Genomic DNA, 21592 nt, shown 5'->3' with positions numbered 1-21592 from the left:
GGTCCTCGTGGTGGCGCGGTTACTCACCTCAATCCGGGTGGCGGAGGACAAGTCTCAGTTGCGTCCGCTTCTGAGACCGTCAATCCGCGCATCTTATCATGTGACTCGTTGTGCATGACACCACGGAGACTCACAGCATGTGGAGGCTCATGCTACTCTCCACGATCCACGCACAACTTATCATGCACCTATTTAGAGCGAGAACCACTTAATCGTGACCACAAGGAGGTTACCCCATGTGACTCTACCCTCCCTAGCAACCGGGCCAATTTGGTTGCTTAGGAGACCTGGCTGGAGTCACTCAGCACATCCTGGGGTGGTAGTCAGCGTCAATACTCGCTGAGCTACCCAGGCCCAGAAAACATATATTTTAACATTAGATGTTAAATTTCAATTTGAAATTCACTATTGCTTTATATAGATTTGTTCTATAGTCTATACAGTATTTAACACAATTACATCAGAAGTAACTGTAATTAAATTACTGAAAATGTAAGAGTAATCCCTTACTTTTTTCCAATGAAAAATGTAATTACAGTAATTAATTACTTAGTAATGCATTACACCCAACACTGCTTGCAGTGACTTGTGATTGTCATGTGTGGTGCAGTGCAGTGTTGGTAGTCACATTTAATTAATTAAGAATTCTATTTTTGGAGTATTATATTTTTGTCAAAACATATTCCTGATAAACCACCGCTCTTTTCCTCTACAGCAGTTGAATGTCAAATTATAGCTGATTTGGTCTAGCTGTCAAGTTGTGGTATGACAGGTGGAGGTGTGTGTTTTTATTTTGCTGTTAGATGCTTCAGTAATTTTGTGATTTTAGTGCTCTATTTTGAAGCCTATATCTGTTTTGCATCACATCGGATCACTTTGAAAGCTTTAAAAGCAACATTTAAATTGAAAACATGTCCAGGTCACATTTTACCCCAGAGTCAAAAGAACAAATCACAAATTGTAGAAAGAAAAAAATTACTTTTCTTGAAATAAAGAATTTTTGTTACAATATATTAATTTTCATTGTGGCAATTAAGCTTATTTCTAGCAAATTACCGTTACTAGAATGTGTCTGGATGTGTCACTTTGGAATTTGTTGTTATTATTCTCAATGGTGATTCTCATTCATTTAATACAGTATTCATTCTTTTGCTATTATGATGTAGTATGAATAAAATATTTTACAATTTAAATAATATATAATTATTTTTGTGTTACAGTAATGAGAATGAGATTTGTTTGCATTACAGTAATGAGAAAGTGGGGGAATGTGCTCAATTGTCTTAAAATATTGTTGAAATGCAAAAAGATCTTCTTAAAATGGGCTTAATTTGCTTGAAGCAAAATATAATTTCCTATTTCTGTCTTTCGATTTTGAATTTGTAGTGAGAATCACCCTGGCACCAATTGAAATGAACTGGGCCTCACATAAGACAGCAAAATTTGTGGTGATTTTTGATCACACTTCACTTAAAGTGTATGTGTGTGTGATTATTAATATCAGACAGCCCCTCCCTCCATCCTCATGGCACCAACTAAGGAGTTTCACCTTAACAGTAAAAGAAATATGTAAATTGGACATCTGATTAATCTGAAGGATTCATTCGGCCTAACCTTTAGAGCTCTTCTGTATAATCAGCACAAGGAACACACAGTTGTAATAAAATTAGTTTTATTTACAAAAAGATAAACAAGAATAACTAACAAAAACTACAAAATGGTACTAATATGCTAAAAGATCAAATAAACGAATAGGTAAATAATGTGCATAGGATGGAAAGATGTAAGTGGTTGAATTGGATGTAGCAATGGCAAAGTATGACTATTATATTATGAAAGATAATTTGCTGTTTATCTGTTAATTAATAAGGTGAAAACCTGGGGGCCTGGGTAGCTCAGCGAGTAAAGATGCTGACTATCACCCCTGGAGTCGCGAGTTTGAATTCAGGGTGTGCTGAGTGAATCCAGCCAGGTCTCCTAAGCAACCAAATTGGCCCAGTTGCTAGGGAGGGTAGAGTCACATGGGGTAACCTCCTCATGGTCGCCATAATGTGGTTCTCACTCTCGGTGGGGCGTGTGGTGAGTTGTGCGTGGATGCCGCGGAGAATAGCTTGAAGCCTCCACACGTGCTACATCTCCGCGGTAACGCGCTCAACAAGCCACATGATAAGATGCACGGATTGATGGTCTCAGACGCGGAGGCAACTGGGATTCGTCCTCCGCCACCCAGATTGAGGCGAGTCACTACGCCACCACGAGGACTTAGAGCGCACTGGGAATTGGGCATTCCAAACTGGGGAGAAAATCTAAAAAATATAATAAAAAAATAAAAACAATAAGGTAAAAACCTTATTTCTATTTAAACAAATAACTCAACGTTTATTTGCTAGACATTTGATACACAGGTTATGCAATCTAAAGAACATTAGATAATCATAAACTGACACTACAGCCAAAGTCTCTGGAAAGAGGTTTAGTAGTGATATTTATGTTCCCCTTGATCAATTGATGAGTTCGGTGATGGTCTCCCACTGGGGCTCAGGGCCACGTTACAGTGGGGAAGGAGCTGGATTCTTTTTTTAACAGCCTTAGACACGAAGGAGCTAAGGAATGCTGATCTTCTGAAAGCAGAGAGGGTTCTTGCAATCTGGAACATGCAGATATACAGCCCTTATGTGTGTGCAAGATTCATAATCTGGAATGCGCAGATGCACGAAACTTGAAGAGAAGGTTTGCTTGTCAGAGCTAAACTTTGTCGCTGTAGTAATCTCCCTGGTATAGCGATTCCGAACTTGGCGTTGCAATAGTGTTTTGTAGTGAGACTTGAGAGTTGATCTTATTCTGTCTCTTGGATGGAGACTAAGAACGTTGGATGATCTGTTATCCTCTCTCTCATGGAGTGAGACTTATCATGTTGGATGGTTTGTTTTCTGTTACATCTCCTACCACTCAGGCCAGAGATTCTGAATGTTAATTATTATTCTGCTATTGCCTCTCTCGTAGAGTGAGACCAAAACGGAGAAGTGATATTATTCTGTTATTGCTCCCAAACTCAAACAGCCGGGAACTCAGAACATTGATCATTATTCTGTTATTGTCTCTCTCTCTCGTAGAGTGAGACCAGAACAAAGGTCTGGCTGTTGTAAGGATGCTTTATACCTTCCTGATGAGGAGGTGATTTCAGTTTGGCGCTTATTGTTTCAGGGTTATGATTGGCTGCTGAGATCAGAGGGGGCCCACACAGTGTGGCTCACCCTCCCTTATCTGTGTGGAACATTTACATATTTTAAAGTACATTAGTACTTTAAAACAATGTCTTTAAAGTCTCATTTATGCATTGTTCCTTTTCCAAACCTCTTCAAAAATACTCTTGGCATTTTTCTGAAGATATAGAGACCAAACATGATATTGAAAGATTAAATATTATGCATGCATTAATTTATACCACCATAGTTTAGATTGTGTTAACTATTGTGCTAATTGAGCAACTGCAATTTACATAAACAGTTCTGTGAACAAACATGGAGTGGATGTGTTGCAGTTGGTGTCCATGTTAGGAGTAAAAGTTTATGTGTAAAGATTTGTATTTGAGGCTTCTTTGTTTTAACTTTTGCCACTTGGTAAGTTAATGCTGCTTCGATAGGTCTTGAAGAATTGTATGGTCCTTCTCACCTCTGGCCTTAGGATGGGGGGTTTGAGAGGTTGCTAAGAAACCACTCATGGACCAATGAGAAGTCTTTTCCAACGTGTTGGAAGGTCTTTCCTTCCTTGTGAGGGGTGTCTAGCAGTTGTCCGAGCAGCTAATCTGATGGCTGTGCTTGACATTTGTTTGTGTCGGTCCTGCCAGGATCCAATCAAAATGGAGCAACTTTTCTTTGCCTTGACATGGAATGTCATCTGGTCTGATTGTTCACCACAAAGTGAAAATGAGTCATATAAAAGTTTTGTGAGATTCACTCTATGTCGAAACAAATCAAAAGTTATTTATAGATTAAATGAAGCTTTTTGTTGCATGTAAATATGAGTGTGTACATATTAATTTTATGCCAGTATTGACAGTATTGAAACTGTTTTGAATTGTGAGGGGGGAAAAAAAGGAGTTCAATGGAATGTTTTTGTAGGCAAAACTTCTAATCTTAACCATGTGTAAGATATGAATTGTGTTCTGGTCTCTAAGGCAACAAAAATGAAGAACCCTGTGACGCAGCGACGTGCAATGCAAAACTCTATATCTGGACGGGTGCAGCTGGTCTGCAGTCAGTGTTAAGACCTGATTAGAGGGCAGAACTGAGTTCCTGTCTATCTTCAGCTGATCCCGGTATAGTTTGGCAGCATTCGGATGTGGAAGCCTTTGTAGGTGGGAGGGGCGGAACTGAGATGTCAATCGGAAGAGCCGAGAGCATGTCCATCATGCAGGCCTTAGCCATGACCGTGGCTGAGATACCTGTCTTTCTCTATTCCAACTTTGGACAGGTGAGCACACCTGTACACACTTACCGTACATTCTTTTCACATACACATGCAGTGTAAATAATAGTTTTTTGTAATAGTAATTTTTTTGTTTGTTTAGCTGGTCAATACAACAGAGGTCTTGGACTTTTTACAATTTGGGACAAAAAATTTTAGATTTCAAGTTGAACCATAAAATGAAGATTGTGTTTAAATTAACCAATATTTCTGTTTTTCTCTTTCTCATTTTCTTTTTTTACACTAATCTTCCAAATATTTTGTCTTCTGTGTAGGAAAGTGCTGTAAGAATATTTTCATATTTTGATTTTTGCACTGAACATAAATTGTAATCTAATGAAATAAAATACATTTTCTTTTAAGATCACGCTATACCGATGCATTATTAAGGCAGCTGCAGCATAATTACTATTAAACTATGGAGGGTCAAATTACTAAAGATTAAATAATCATTAAATTTAAAATATTTAAATATTTACCCTAAAACCAATAAGGGTAAATATTTACCCAAATCATTAAATTAATAATTAAATCACTAAACAAATCAATAAATGTCCATTGTATTTAATTTTTTTTAGCACTAGTTTGTGTCTGTTTTCATTTTAACCTTATCTTTGCAGTGATTTTTCATTAAAGTTTGAGCTTTGTGTCTGTTCATTTTCATTTCCAGGGTTATATTAATTGATTTATTTTGTGATTTAATGATTAATGATTTTATAGTTAAAAAAAAAATGTTTTATGTATTTAATTATTTATTTACACATTTATTTAATGATTTAATTTTTAGTAGTTTCACCCTCAATAATAATCAACCCAAAGATAATGCTAAAATAAAAAAGCACACAAACTGGTGATAAAATGAAATGCAAGGGACATTTATTGATTTATTTAGTGATTTAATGATTAATGATGTTAGATATATTTTTAAAACAATTTTATTATGTATTTAATTATTTGTTTAAACGTTTATTTAATTTTTAGTAGTTTGGCCCTCAATAATAAATATAATGCTTAAATAAAAAAGCATGCAAACTAGTGCTAAAATGAAATAAAAAAGACATTTATTGATTTATTTAGTGATTTATTCATTAATTGAATGGTTTCATAGTTTTCTTAAAACAATTTAGTTATGTATTTAATTATGTATTTAAAAATGGATTTAATTATTTAATTTTTAGTAGTTTGGCCCTCAATAATAAATATAATGCTAAAATAAAAAAGCACACAAACTGGTGATAAAATAAAATACAAGGGACATTAATTTATTTATTTTGTGATTTAATGATTCATTGAATGATTTTATAGAAAGTAAAATGTTTTATGTATTTAATTATTTATTTACACATTTAATTTAATGATTACATTTTTAGTAGTTTGGCCCTCCATAATAATCAACCCAAAGATAATGCTAAAATAAAAAAGGTGCATTTATTGATTTATTTAGTAATTTAATGATAAATGTAATATTTTTTTTATTTTTTTAAAACAATTTAATTATGTATTTAGTTATTAATTTCAAAAATGTATTTAACGATTTTATTTTTAGTAGTTTGGCCCTCCATAATAATCAACCCAAAGATAATGCTAAAATTAAAAAGTACACAAACTAGTGCTAAAATGAAATAAAAGGGGCATTTATTGAATTATTTTGTGATTTAATGATTCATTTAATCGTTTTTTTTTAAACAATGTCATTATGCACTGTATTTAATGATTTATTTAAATATTTCTTTTATTATTTAATTTTGAGCAATTTGGCCTTCCATATTTAACCGCATTATTATATCATCATGAATCTGATTTGTATTGCAAATGAAGCTTATTCCATTTGTTGATGACAACCGTAACTAGGACGTTTTTAAGAGAGTTTTCTTTCTCTTTCTTTCCCATCTTCCGTACTGACATCACTCATATCCCATTCCATCTTGTCCTTGATATCGCTGTTGTTTCCTTTGGTCCTCCCTGTCTCTATCACATGTTTCTCTGTCTCAGTCTATATTCTCTCAGCTGAAATTGAGCCCCAGTCTGAAGAAGGTGTTGTTCGCCACAGCGCTGGGCAGCGTTGCTCTGGCACTGACCGCACATCAGTTAAAGAGGGGGGGCAGGAAGAGGAAACAGGTGGTCAGTAAAGAAGAGCAGAAACCAGTGGGCATTCCAGAACAACTGCTTCGAACCAGCAGACCGGCCTCGCTCAAGAGAGGTGAGAAAAGCGACTGTGTTTAGCTGCTCCAAGGTCATGCAGCTGAATTTGGTTGGAAGCTTTGAACTAAAGTCTACACCAGAACACAGCCCAGGATATTTACACGTTGAGCTTTTAAAGGAGCAATATTACAATTTTACAATTTGGGAGTTTTTTTTGTTAAACTGTGGGCAGTTTTAGCACTGTGGATTTCTAACAAGTAACACTCTCACTTCTTGATTTGTTTACTAACAATGTCCAACAGTGCCAAAGGAGAGTTATGCCATTTTTGTCATTTTTACTGAAAATCGTGACAATTCCCACCACAGTGTCATTTCTAGCACATCTCAAATTCTGTGTAGTGTTTAATAGAATTCTGTGCTGGAAATTACGCTGAGGAAAATGACATTTTTAAGTTTTTGAAATAAAACGGCAAACTCATTTGTCTCGCTAAGGCTGATTTCATAGCTAACATTTTATGTATCCTTAATACACACAATTAAATAAAATGTTCACATTATTTGCATAATTTAGAAAAATTACAGCTTAATTGGAAGTGACAGCCAATATAAATATTCTGCTCACAAGTGATATTTAGCTTTATTTTTCTTAGTTGTGTTCATACATCACTTGTCTCATATTTCATCTCAAGCATGCTCTTCACTGTTTTTGTCAACTTCGTTAAAAAGTACACTTACTTTTGAAAAAACGTAATTATGGGAATTACGGTCATTCGTTATTTGTGTGGTTGAGATGACGGCACAACTGTGGGACAGTTGTAAATTTGGAAAAAATGTATAGATATTATTTTCACACAATAAATATTGAAATGCTTTGTGTTTATTTCACTCTTTGTTTAGATCATCATTTAGTTAAATATGTGTTAATTTGTATTTTTATACTGGATTTTTAGAGTTTAATATTTGAAGTCTGGAACAAGGCTTCTCCTTTAATGTATAATATATATATATATATTTATTTATTTTTATCCCCTTTTCTCCCCAATTTGGAATGCCCAATTCCCACTACTTACTAGGTCCTCATGGTGGCGCGGTTACTCACCTCAATCCGGGTGGTGGAGGACAAGTCTCAGTTGCCTCCGCTTCTGAGACCGTCAGTCCGCGCATCTTATCACGTGACTCGTTGTGCATGACACCGCGGAGACCCACAGCATGTGGAGGCTCATGCTACTCTCCGTGATCCACGCACAACTCGCCACACACCCCATTGAGAGTGAGAACCCCTAATTGCGACCACAAGGAGGTTACCCCATGTGACTCTACCCTTCCTAGCAACTGGGCCAATTTGGTTGCTTAGGAGATCTGGCTGGAGTCACTCAGCACGCCCTGGATTCAAACTCGCAACTCCAGGGGTGGTAGTCAGCGTCAATACTCGCTGAGCTACCCAGGCCCCTGTAATTTAGCTTTTCTTGACCGTTTTCCACCTTCTCTTTGATGCATAGAATTCAACAGACAGTTTTTGATACTATACCTTTAAGACGCCTAAATGTAAATGACTTCTGTTATCCTGCAGACTTGTTAAAATGCTATATACTTTATAAAAATGTCAGTGGAGTGCGTTAGTATTGGATCGGAGTGCTTTTGTTTTCTTATTAAAAGTTTGTTTCAGGTCCAGTTCCAGGGCGGCAGATGATGAGTCCCAGTGTTCGCAGTAATGACACACTGAGTGCCGTTTCGTCTCTCGCACCCAGCAAACACTCCAGCTCTTCACACAGTATCGCCTCTGTACGAAAATCACATTCTTAAACACATTCTGTTGTATTGTTTATTTGTCACCAAACTGTTAAGCGGCGCAAATAACCCCAAATTGTATTGGCTGTGACTTAGATGCGAGTCTCTTCCTCTCCCAACCAATCAGTGAATGCTGGGATGCCGTGGGAATCGGAGCCAGTAGCTGAAGAGCCAGGAGTTATGGAGGATGCTAATGCAGAGAACCTCTATATCATGGGTAATGTAGTTTAAATACTGTGGTGGACCATTTCTGGTGCAGCACAGCAAAAACAAAATCTTTTGATGGGTATGTTAATTTTATTTTATTTATTTATTTATTTATTTATTTATTTTAGAGAGAAATGTTACATCTATAAGTTAAAAATGTTATTCTACCTATTAAGGAATATATAGGCATACTTGGTAAAAAATAATAAGGTTCACAAAATGTGACTTAGACTTATGAATTTATGTAGTGTGCTGCTTCACTTTATACAGTATACAGTACTAGCAGTACACTAATATTGCATTTGCAACACAGCCATAGACTCCACTAGTGTAGAGTTATTTGCAGCTGATTGGTGGTATGTTTTTATCTGTTGCTCCTGCAGGTATGGAGCTGTTTGAGGAAGCTCTTCGTAAGTGGGAACAGGCTTTAAACATCAGACACAGATCTCACTCCGGTGCCTCTAGCAGTCTCGTCCCACAAGGGTCAGAACTTGTGGAGCGTCAGTCTGTAAATATCACTTCTAAACAACCATCTGCTGTACTCTGTATAAGTGCTGATGTTATAATTTTTTTCTTTATTTATTTAAAATAAAAATCTAATTACAATTTTATTAATCTTATGTATTTTATTCATTTACTTACATTTAAATATTTTATATATTAAGTAAAAATGTGTTTACTTAATTTGATTTTGTCAACTGTGATTTTTACAGCCTGAACTGTTCAATTTGATTTAATTTAATTTTAAAATAAAAATATAAATACAATTTTGTTAATCTTATTGATTTTATTAATGTAATTAAATTTAAATATTTGATATATTAAGTTAAAAATTTGTTTAATTAATTAGATTTTTTTTACCTGTGATTGTTACAGCCTGAATAATTTAATTTACTGAATAATTTAATTTAATTTAATTTAACAGTTCAGGCTGTAAAAATCAGTTAATGAAATCAAATAAAAAAAAAAAAAATGTTTTTACATTTTTGTATTAATTGGATTAATTTAATTAAATTGTATTAATTTACTTAATTTATTTTACTGTCATTGTTGTAGCCTGAACTGTGGAATCATCGGTTTGCAGAGAAGCTGGAAACTCTTCTGCACAGAGCGTATCATCTGCAGGAGGACTTTGGCAGTACCATACCACCTGACAGTCTGCTCGCTGACCTGGGTAACACAAACACACAAGCACAGGCTTATTCTATATGTGTGGTGTTTGTAGCATTTAGATGAATGTGTGTGTGCGCAGAGAGTGAAGGGACGTTGATTCTGCCTCCCCTTGGAAGCTCTCATCCAATCCAAGATGATGATGCCACGACAGTCACATCAGACGATTCATTTTTCTCTGCAGCTGAGGTCAGGACACAAACGCACACAGATGCATTTTCATGTATGGTCACTTGTGACTCTAAATGTTTGGAAATTATGTTATTTTTCTCTTTGCATCTGCAGTTGTTTGATACATTTTCTCCAGATGACACATTTCATCACCTGAAGCCTGCAGCTCTGTATGAAGAGGCTCTGAGTTTAGTTAGAGATGGAGGTGTGGCCTGCAGATCACTGAGGTAGTGCATACTACACTTCATCCCAATATGCTAAGCCCTAGACACTGCATACTAAGACTCGAAACCCTACACACTGCATACCAATACTATAAACCATACACACTGTTGACTAACACCTTTAAACCCTACACACACTGCATACTAACAACCGACAAACTGTATACTGGCACCCTAAATTCTACGCAATTCATACTGACACATTAAACCTACACACTGTATACTAACACCCTAAATACTAAACACTGCATACTAACACCCTAAATACTACACAGTGCATACTGACACATTAAACCTACACACTGTATACTAACACCCTAAATCCTACGCAATTCATACTGACACATTAAACCTACACACTGCATACTAACACCCTAAATACTACACACTGCATACTAACACCCTAAATACTACACAATGCATACTGACACATTAAACCTACACACTGTATACTAACACCCTAAATCCTACGCAATTCATACTGACACATTAAACCTACACACTGCATACTAACACCCTAAATACTACACAGTGCATACTGACACATTAAACCTACACACTGTATACTAACACCCTAAATCCTACGCAATTCATACTGACACATTAAACCTACACACTGCATACTAACACCCTAAATACTACACACTGCATACTAACACCCTAAATCCTACGCAATTCATACTGACACATTAAACCTACACACTGCATACTAACACCCTAAATACTACACATTGCATACTAATACCATAAATACTACACAATGCATACTGAAACATTAAACCTACTCACTGTATACTAACACCCTAAATACTAAACAGTGCATACTGACACATTAAACCTACACACTGCATACTAACACCTAAATACTACACAATGCATACTGACACATTAAACCTACTCACTGTATACTAACACCCTAAATACTACACAATGCATACTGACACATTAAACCTACACACTGCATACTAACACCCTAAATACTATACACTGCATACTAACACCCTAAATACTACACAGTGCATACTAACAACCGACAAACTGTATACTGGCACCCTAAATCCTACGCAATTCTTACTGACACATTAAACCTACACACTGTATACTAACACCCTAAATACTACACACTGCATACTAACACCCTAAATACTACAGAATGCATACTGATACCCTAAATACTACACACTGCATACTAACAACCGACAAACTGTATATTGGCACCCTAAATCCTACGCAATTCATACTGACACATTAAACCTACACACTGTATACTAACACCCTAAATACTACACACTGCATACTAACACTAAATACTACACAGTGCATACTGACACATTAAACCTACACACTGTATACTGACACCCTAAATCCTACGCAATTCATACTGACACATTAAACCTACACATTGCATACTAACACCCTAAATACTACACACTGCATACTAATACCATAAATACTACACAATGCATACTGAAACATTAAACCTACTCACTGTATACTAACACCCTAAATACTAAACAGTGCATACTGACACATTAAACCTATACACTGCATACTAACACCTAAATACTACACAATGCATACTGACACATTAAACCTACTCACTGTATACTAACACCCTAAATACTACACAATGCATACTGACACATTAAACCAACACACAGCATACTAACACCCTAAATACTACACACTGCATACTGAAACATTAAACCTACTCACTGTATACTAACACCCTAAATACTAAACAATGCATACTAACACAATAAATCTACACACTGTATAAAACTAGAAAACTAGAGTTCTGAATTTTAAAATCAAGGCAATTAATATACAGTAAATAGTTAAAAGGAGTGGCCCCAGTACAGATCCCTGAGGAACACCCACTGGTTATCAGTAGAATATTATTTATAGATAACTAGGAAGACAATTGTTCACTGATAAGAGTTTCCAAAACCTTTGAGAGAGCACAGAGTTTAGAAATTGGTCTATGGAGGGCCTGGGTAGCTCAGCGAGTATTGACGCTGACTACCACCCCTGGAGTCACGAGTTCGAATTCAGGGCGTGCTGAGTGACTCCAGACAGGTCTTCTAAGCAACCAGATTGACTCAGTTGCTAGGGAGGGTAGAGTCACATGGGGTAACCTCCTCGTGATTGCTATAACGTGGTACTCACTCTCAATGGCGTGCGTGGATCGTGGAGAGTAGCATGAACCTCCACATGCTGTTGGTCTCTGCAGTGTCATGCAATGCGATCCATGTGATAGGATTGACTGTCTCAGAAGTGGAGGCAACTGAGACTTGTCCTCCGCCACCCGTATTGAGGTGAGTAACCGCGCCACCACTAGGACCTAGTAAGTAGTCAGAATTGGGCATGCCAAATTGGGGAGAAAAAAAAAAATATATATATATATATATATATATATATATATATATATATATATATATATACTACCGGTCAAAAGTTTTGGAACATTTACTCATTCTTTATTATAATTTATTTTCTTCATATTTTAGAATAATAGTAAAGTCATCAAAACTATGGAATAACATGAAATAAAAACATTAAACCTACTCACTGCATACTAACACCCTAAATACTACAAAATGCATACTGAAACATTAAACCTACACACTGTATACTAACACCCTAAATACTACGCACTGCATACTAACACCCTAAATACTATACAATGCATACTGAAACATTAAACCTGCACAATGCATACTGGCACCCTAAATGCTGCATACTAACACACTAAAACGGCATACTGGCACCCTAAATACTACACACTGCATACTAACACACTAAACCTGCACACTGTACACTAACACCCTAAATACTACACTATGCATTCTAAAACACTAAACCTGCACGCTAAATACTAACTCCCTAAATACTAAACTTTGCATACTAAAACACTAAACCTGCAAACTGTATACTAACTCCCTAAATACTACACAATGCATACTAAAACACTAAACCTGCACACTGTATACTAACTCCCTAAATATTACACCATACATACTAACACACTAAACCTGCACACTGCATACTAACTCCCTAAATATTACACCGTACATACTAACACACTAAACCTACACACTGTATACTGATACCCTAAATCTTTCACAATGCATACTAAAACACTAAACCTCCACACTGTATACTAACTCCCTAAATATTACGCTGTGAATACTAACACAATAAACCTGTACACTGCATACTAACTCCCTAAATACTACACATTGCATACTAACACACTTAACCTGCACACTGTATACTAACACCCTAAATACTAAACTAATCATACTAAAACACTAAACCTGCACACTGTTTACTAACTCCCTAAATATCACACTGTGCATACTAAAACACTAAACCTCCACAGACAGTATACTGACACCCTAAACAATATAGACTGTATACAAACACTCCATACTAATTCCTTAAATCCTACATATAATATTCTGAAACCCTAAACACTACATAATAAGTCCTTAGAGTTTACTCCACTACATTTACTCTGATTCTGTTATGAGATGGGACTAACTGTTCCACAGTACAGTCATTATTTTCACACATTCTCCTGTGGGATTTCTGGATTTCCGGTGTAGCTCAGGCAACAACATTAGATGGGAAAACCGTTGATTTGAACCCAGTAACACACTTCATTGTCATTATTTTGCCTCTTCAGGACAGAGCTCTTGGAGTGTTACAGTGATCAGGACTTCCTGGCTAAACTACACTGTGTTCGACAGGCCTTCCAGGTCAGCTCACATCATTGCACAAAAACACACAGATATACACATGGGAACAGAGCAGTTGCTGAGCTGTGTGTGTGTGTGTCTGTAGGTGCTGTTGTTGGATGAGACACACAGAATGTTCTTCATGGAGACGGGGAAGCAGATGATCTCTGGACTCATGGCCAAAGCTAACAAGGTGCATTAAAATGATTTAAAACACTCAGATACAGATGTGTCTCTTAATGACAACATAAATAATTCATGAACTTTTAACTTCTGTAATGTGGTATATTTCTGAGTGAAATAGAAAATATTCACTGGGAAAAATTGTAAACCAAGATTTGATTGGATGGTGAAAAGTGGGCTGTGATATTATTGGTTAGCATTATTTCCCCCACCCACACGGCCTTGGTTACATCAGCAAAAAAACAAACAAACAGGGGGCCTGGGTATCTCAGCGAGTATTGATGCTGACTACCACCCCTGGAGTCATGAGTTTGAATCCAGGGCGTGCTGAGTGACTCCAGCCAGGTCTCCTAAGCAACCAAACTGGCCTGGTTGCTAGGGAGGGTAGAGTCACATGGGGTAACCTCCTCGTGGTCGCTATAATGTGGTTCTCACTCTCGGTGGGGCGCGTGGTAGGTTGTGCATGGATGCCACGGAGAATAGCGTGAAGCCTCCACACCCGATACGTCTCCGCGGTAACGTGCTCAACAAGCCACTCGATAAGATGCGCGGATTGACTGTCTCAGACGCGGAGGCAACTGAGATTCACCCTCCATCACCCTGATTAAGGCGAGTCACTACGCCACCACGAGGACCTAGAGCACATTGGGAATTGGGCATTCCAAATTAGGGGAGAAAATAAAAAATAAATAAAATAAGAAATACAGAAAAAAAAAAAAAACAATCTTAGACAGAGAAATGTGACATTTTGAAGAAAATAAAGAAACATTCTTTTTTAGAATAATGTGCTGATGAATCGTGCACAATGAGACCAGGAACACTTATTAAGAAAATAAATAGAGTCTATTTTGCTTTCATGTGTGTTTAGAGTCCGAAGGCATTTCTGGAGAGTTATGAAGACATGTTGCAGTACACCCAGAGAGAAGAGACGTGGCCAGTAACCAAGAAGGAACTGGAGGGGCGAGGGGTGGGTCTTAACTGTCCATCTGTCTGTCAGTCATTCCTTTTTTGTCCATAAAGGGATAGTTCACACATAAAAAATGACATTTCTGTCATCATTCACTTACCCTCATGTTGTTACACACCCGTTTGACTTTTTTATTTTCATGGAATTTTTTCAATTTATAAAGAATTTCCAGGCCACTCATGTCTACTAGGGCTGTCGAGCTTCTAAAATGACTAAAAAGCACCATAAAAGTGTCAGAAGTAGTCCATATGGCTTGTGCGCTAAATTTCACGTTTTTTGAAGCCACGTGATAGCTTTGTGTGAGGAACGGACTGAAATTTAAGTTGTTATTCTGTTCCAGGTGGTCTGTATGAACTTCTTCGACATTGTGCTGGACTTCATCCTGATGGACGCGTTTGAAGACCTGGAAAGTCCTCCGTCCTCTGTGGTCGCTGTTCTGCGGAACCGATGGCTCTCCGACAGCTTTAAAGAGACGGTACGCCAACACTAGGGCTCAGATCACTTTAGAACCAAAAATGGTTTTATAGACTGATGTCACAGAGAAATGTTTGTTCTCTAGTTCTTTAGAAACCAACCTTTGTACTGGTGTTTAATCTCTTCAACTTAAAAAATGTTGCATTTCTTGGCTCCTGAATTTTGCATTACATCTTGCATTAACCAGCATCTAATGGAGTTTTGTGTTCCTTGCCACAGTCGCCTTCGGCTTGCTCACTGGGGTTCAAAATACAGTTATTATTTAATTATTTAATTATTTATTTTTATACACAATTTATAATCATACTTAATCAGACTACACAATGATGACTCTAAGACTTTATAGATATTACAGTTTCATTTTCTGTTAATGCACGATGATCTGTAAAGCTGCTTTGAAACGATGTGCGTTGTGTAAAGTGCTATACAAATAAAAATGACTTTGATGTTTATATTTCTACATTACAAAAAGTGGCGCTTATTTGTGACACAGAGGTTTTCAGGTCTTATCTTGTTATTTTATTTAACATAAATGCAAAAGTGATGGTATTGTGTGAAAAGTTCAGATTCTAAGCTTTCCAATAGTACCACACATGAGATACTTGTGTATCCAGGGACTTTTATTTTGTATTCATAAACTTATTACATGCTCCTGGCCTCGCCCATTGACCCTTGAAGTTAAAGGACCCAGAATCCGAAACACTGACCAGAAGAACCTATAATGACACATCAATAACCTTTTTATTTCCAAAGAACCATATAGGAACCCTATACAGCCAAGAATGCTTCTTGATAAAAAGAGGGTTCTTAGCAGAACCTATTTGAAGAACTTGTATTTTTTTAACCGTGCATATTAATAATAAAGTCTAAATATAAATTTAGATTCTTTTGAACTATTGATCACGTGTCATTGTTTTTGATTTCTGATCTGTCCTTCCCTTTCTTTTTTCTGTCTCTCTCTTTCTCAGGCGTTGGCAACAGCGTGTTGGTCTGTACTAAAAGCCAAGAGGAGACTACTAATGGTGAGTGTGAACAACATAACACGAATTAAATCTACAATTAGAACATGCACAGAAATACAAATGTGTCTACAATCAGAAAATGCGTTTAAGTGTGTTTCTCCAACTTTGGGTATTTTTATCCCTGTGAAATCCTGTTGAAACATTTTTTACACTCTCATTATCTTATTTAATTTGTCCACTAACAATGTCCATCAGTGCATGTACATGCATCACAGGAGATTTGTCCTTATTGTCTTTTTAAATTCCCACCACAGTGTCATTTCCAGCACATCTCATATTCTGTATTGTGTTTAATAGATTTCTGCGCTGGAAATGATGCAAATGGACATTTTTTGTTAACATTAAATTAACATTTAACTTCTTTTTATTTTTTATGTAAATTGGCTTATTCCTTTGTCGTGCTAAGGCTAATTACATACAGTAGTTAACATTTTATGTACAGTATCCTAAATACAAACAATTCCATAATATTTTCACACTTTAAGCATCATTTGGCAAAATTGCAGCTTAATTGGAAATGACGCCCAATACAAATATTCTGCTTACAAGTGATATTTTCCTTGATCTTTCTTTGTTTTGTCTCATATTTCATCTCAGTTGTGCTCTTCACTGACAGGTTTGTCCACTTGGTTAACAAGTGCACTAACTTAAAAAATTAGGTTTGCAAAATAGTTTGATGTTGTGGAAATGACGACACAACTGTGGGACAGACGTAATTTAAAAAAAAATGTATGGAAATCATTTTCACACAATAAATATTGAAATGGTTCATGTTTATTTCCCTCTTTGTTTAAATGATCATCATTTTAAACATGTAATTATTTGTATATTTATAGTTAATTTTCTTAGTTTTATATTTATATCTGCATCTGGGACAGGGTAAAATGGTAAAATATGTACATAAAAGGCATTTGAAAAGTATCAAATATAAATAATGAAGGCCTGGTAAAAAGTTTCCAAGTCTGTTGTAACGAGACAACGAGAAGATAAATTTGTTTTAATAAAAATCAACCTCTTTGAGATGAAAGTGCCTGAAGTTGAAGTCTAAAAACCACGAATTCTCCTTTTGTCTGATCATAGCTCTTTGTGTTTGTTGCTCAGGTTCCAGACGGTTTTATCGCTCATTTTTATGCTATCTCTGAGCATGTGAGTCCAGTTTTGGCTTTTGGGTTTCTGGGTCCCAGACAGCACCTGAGTGAGGTGTGCACCATATTCAAGGTAAGACACACTGCACAAATATAAACGTCCTGGATATCATTTTTGGACCCCTGAATAGAAGTCTATGAAGGGACTAAGCATTTATGTGTACTCTTCACTTCTTCTTTATACGTGAGACAATAATCGCAGTATTCAAGAATGAAGTCTAATCCAGATCAGCCCATAATCACATGCTAATTGTATCTCTGACACACCGATGCCTGCCATTAGATCAAAACCCGGCCTGAGATTCACAGTTTCTCCTTGGAACGTTCTTGGCTGAAACCAGAAATTGCAGACACCCTGGACTGAAAACAGAAAAACGAAAATACCTTCAATGACTTCATAAGTTATTGTAATTTTATCAAAAGATATAAACGTGATGTGTGTAATTTCTGCGCCACTAGCGTCACCAAATTGGTCTGCAAATAAAAGCACTGTTTTCAAACAGGTTTCCCAAACATTTACCCCATCTGACATTGGTCGGATTGACTGATAGTCCCGCCCCAAACAAATAACATATTTTAACATTGAATATATTCATTTCAGTGCTATTGTGTGTCTCCTTTGGTCTCCACAGCAACAGATTGTGCAGTATCTTAAGGACATGTTTGACCACGATAAGGTGCGTTTCACCTCGGTCCCATCTCTGGCCGAAGACATCCTCAGTTTGTCCCACAGACGAGCGGACATCCTGGTTGGTTACCTGGGCATTGACACTCTACCTGAGACCAATGGAGCTCTCCCCAAGAGCCCGTGCCAAGCCAACACCGGGCATCCAGAACTGGGTGAACAGCTCAACTGAGGTTTCAGAGCAATTCAACACAGTTCTATAATACTTGGACTTGGACGACTTAATCCGTTTTCTTTTGGAAACGCCTTGATTTTGCTACGTTTATGCCTCTCATCCACACTGGAATGGCGTTTTCCACCATCGAAAAATTGTAGACTTTCAAAAGCGCTCTCCATATCCGCATACTTTGGAAAACAAGGACATTGGGAAACTTAAAACGGAGGTTTCAAACTTAAATGGATTAGTGTGGGCGTGGCCTTAATCACATAGACTACATTTATTCATCACCTCAGACCAATCAACGTGACTATTAAGACTTCATAGGACTTCATTCATTTAAAAGACGCTCCTGCTTCGACCTCGTTTCTTTAAATGTTTAGAGAGATTAACGACTACCACGAGGTCATCGGAGGCCTTTTTGTCATTTGCTTCTACTAATTTTCGTTTGCCACCGAATTCCCAGTGCTGCTATTTAGAAATCTTACGTTATCTTAATCTTACATTACCAGAATGACGGCCAGTTTGTACAGCTCAAAATCACTGATGCTTTGTAAACTGATCCTGTCTGGAACCGTCTTGACTTGAAGGTACCAGGCGGCACGAACGGCAAACTTTTAGCCAAACTTGCAGCCTTGTTTGGAGTTGCAGCTCTTGAATTGTACCCACACCACATCAACGGATGCCTCTTACGTCTGAACACGGGTCTTCAGATTATTGTGCATGAACGTGTGTCGTTAAGCATTTATGCTTGTGTTAATGGCCAAATAAAGTCTTGCACTGAATCATGAGTTGCACTGAACACGTTATCTGGAGTGGGTGAATAGAGACGGGTTTTTCTTTGTATGTATTTTAGTGTGAATTACTCAACAGAGACGAGCTTTGGTATAGATTAAAAGGTGAATCTTACAAAAGAAAATGTTCAGGTCATATTTCACCCCAAAATCAAAAGAAAGAAAAAAGAAATTAAATGTTGCTTAAAGAAAATGAAGCCAATTTTAGGACCAATTTTAGGGTTTTTATTTTAATTATTTTTTATTTTTTTTGCATTGTGACATTATTTTAAATTTTTTATTTATTAATAGTTTCAATTATTTTCATGGTGACGTTTTTCAATTTAAGTACATTTAAATCCTCGCTATCGTAATAAAATAAATAAATAAATACATAAAAAATATTTGTGTGTGTGTGTGTATATAAATATATATATATATATATATATATATATATATATATATATATATATATATATATATATATATATATATATATACACACATACACACACACACATATATATATATATATTTATATATATATTCAATTATACTAAATAAATGAATAAATAATACGTGTGTGTGTATATATATATATATATATATATATATATATATATATATATATATATATATATACACACGTATTATTTATTCATTTATTTAGTATAATTGTATATATATATATATATATATATATATATATATATATATCTATATACACACACACACACACACACACACACACACACACACATATATTTTATATATATATATATATATATATATATATATATATTCAATTATACTAAATAAATGAATAATTAATACGTGTGTGTGTGTGTGTGTATATATATATATATATATATATATATATATATATATATATATATATATATATATATATATAAATATATATATAATATATTCATATATTCTCATTGCTGTATTGTGAAAAAATAATCCTTTTTTGTCCTATTTATGTTGTAAAGTATGTCTATTGATTTTGGTTTTATTCGGAGTGTTGGTGTAATTGTTATTATTTTAAATAAAACAATATTGCATTATTGTAATTATTTTACTGTAATGTAAAAAATTGTCTCTTTTATACTAATAAGATTCACCATTGAGAATAATAGGAAATACAAAAAGAACTCAAAAGTAAACATCTGGAAGCGTAACAGTAATGAGAATTCAAAGTTTGATAAATGGTCATTAAAATAATGTCAGAATGCAAATAGGGTTCCTAAAAATAGGCTTCATTTTCTTGCAGAATATAGAATTAGATAACATATTTATTTCTTTTGATTTTGGGGTGAAATGTGTCCTGGACATGTTTACGTGAGATTGACCTTATAACTTGCGCAGAGGATGTGAAGTCTTTGTGGGAAGTTTTAAGAGAGCGAAACACACAGGAAGTGCATCATTGTAGAGGGAAACAGGATGTAGTCACACACTGAGTTCAGTTGTGTCCACTGAGAGCTCGTGCAACTGTTGTGGTTTGTGCTATTGGTATTAAGCTACACTGCATATTATATCACTGTCACAGTGTTTATCAGAGCAGAATCTTAGTTATTTATTAAGTGCAAGAAATGTAGGTTATGTCTGTCTGTGGGTGTGATTTATATTTTCTCTTCAAATCCTACATCATTCTTGCTTCAGAGTTGATTGATACTCCACGTATTCACACTTTGACTATATTCGGGCCTGCTAGTGGACTGTAGGACTAAAATAGCTGATCCTCTACGATGAAGTTGTATTTTGCCTATTGAAAATTAAGCCTATTTTTAGGGTCATTGAGATTTGTTACATTGTGACATTATTTTCATGACAGTTATGCACATTTTACGCCCCGATTCTCATTATTATTATTATTATTATTTTTTATTTTTTTCATCTTTTTGTCTTTTATTATTCCTTAATTTCATTATAAAATAAGAACTTAATTGCTTTCATTCAGACTTTGATCTGTGGGAAAGTACGTTTGTATAAGCCCTTTCCCAGCTCTAATATTGTTTTATTTTTGTATTTTCAGATACACAAATTGTTTTTTAATTTTATTATAATGAAATGAAAATGAAAGGCAGTACCAAGGGAGTACTACTATGATGAATAAGTACTTTACAATTTAAGTAATATATATTTTTTTTCAAATTGCAGTAATGATGATATCATAATGACCTTTTTTTTTTTGTGCACTGCGATATCATCATTACTGCAATTTGAAAAAATATATATATTACTTAAATTGTAAAGTACTTATTCATCATA

At 35.6% G+C, this 21592-nt stretch overlaps 1 protein-coding gene across 4 annotated transcripts in view; it reads left to right on the top strand.

The window, feature by feature from the left end:
• The window catches only part of LOC127430466 (mitoguardin 2), a 28138-nt gene extending 8414 nt beyond the window's left edge, over positions 1-19724 (top strand). For 2 of the 4 annotated variants that reach the window (XM_051680254.1, XM_051680252.1), the window contains 15 exons: positions 4178-4473; positions 6460-6667; positions 8276-8391; positions 8494-8614; positions 8988-9112; positions 9661-9778; positions 9857-9963; positions 10060-10172; positions 13861-13933; positions 14019-14105; positions 14964-15062; positions 15403-15537; positions 16505-16558; positions 17660-17776; positions 18336-19724. In XM_051680254.1, the coding sequence (XP_051536214.1) occupies positions 4378-4473; positions 6460-6667; positions 8276-8391; positions 8494-8614; positions 8988-9112; positions 9661-9778; positions 9857-9963; positions 10060-10172; positions 13861-13933; positions 14019-14105; positions 14964-15062; positions 15403-15537; positions 16505-16558; positions 17660-17776; positions 18336-18560 (1794 nt within the window). In that variant the 5' untranslated portion in view covers positions 4178-4377 and the 3' untranslated portion in view covers positions 18561-19724. Of the gene's footprint in view, positions 1-4151; positions 4474-4740; positions 4752-6459; positions 6668-8265; positions 8392-8493; positions 8615-8987; positions 9113-9660; positions 9779-9856; positions 9964-10059; positions 10173-13860; positions 13934-14018; positions 14106-14963; positions 15063-15402; positions 15538-16504; positions 16559-17659; positions 17777-18335 lie in introns of those variants that run through there. The other 2 variants (XM_051680253.1, XM_051680255.1) reach the window with 2 other exon arrangements.
• The last annotated feature ends 1868 nt before the right edge of the window (positions 19725-21592 follow it).

The sequence above is a fragment of the Myxocyprinus asiaticus genome, chromosome 40, assembly GCF_019703515.2.
Source record: "Myxocyprinus asiaticus isolate MX2 ecotype Aquarium Trade chromosome 40, UBuf_Myxa_2, whole genome shotgun sequence".
NCBI lineage: Eukaryota > Metazoa > Chordata > Actinopteri > Cypriniformes > Catostomidae > Myxocyprinus > Myxocyprinus asiaticus.
The sequence above is the reverse complement of the archived record's forward strand: the minus strand, read 5'-3'. Positions and strand labels throughout refer to the sequence as shown.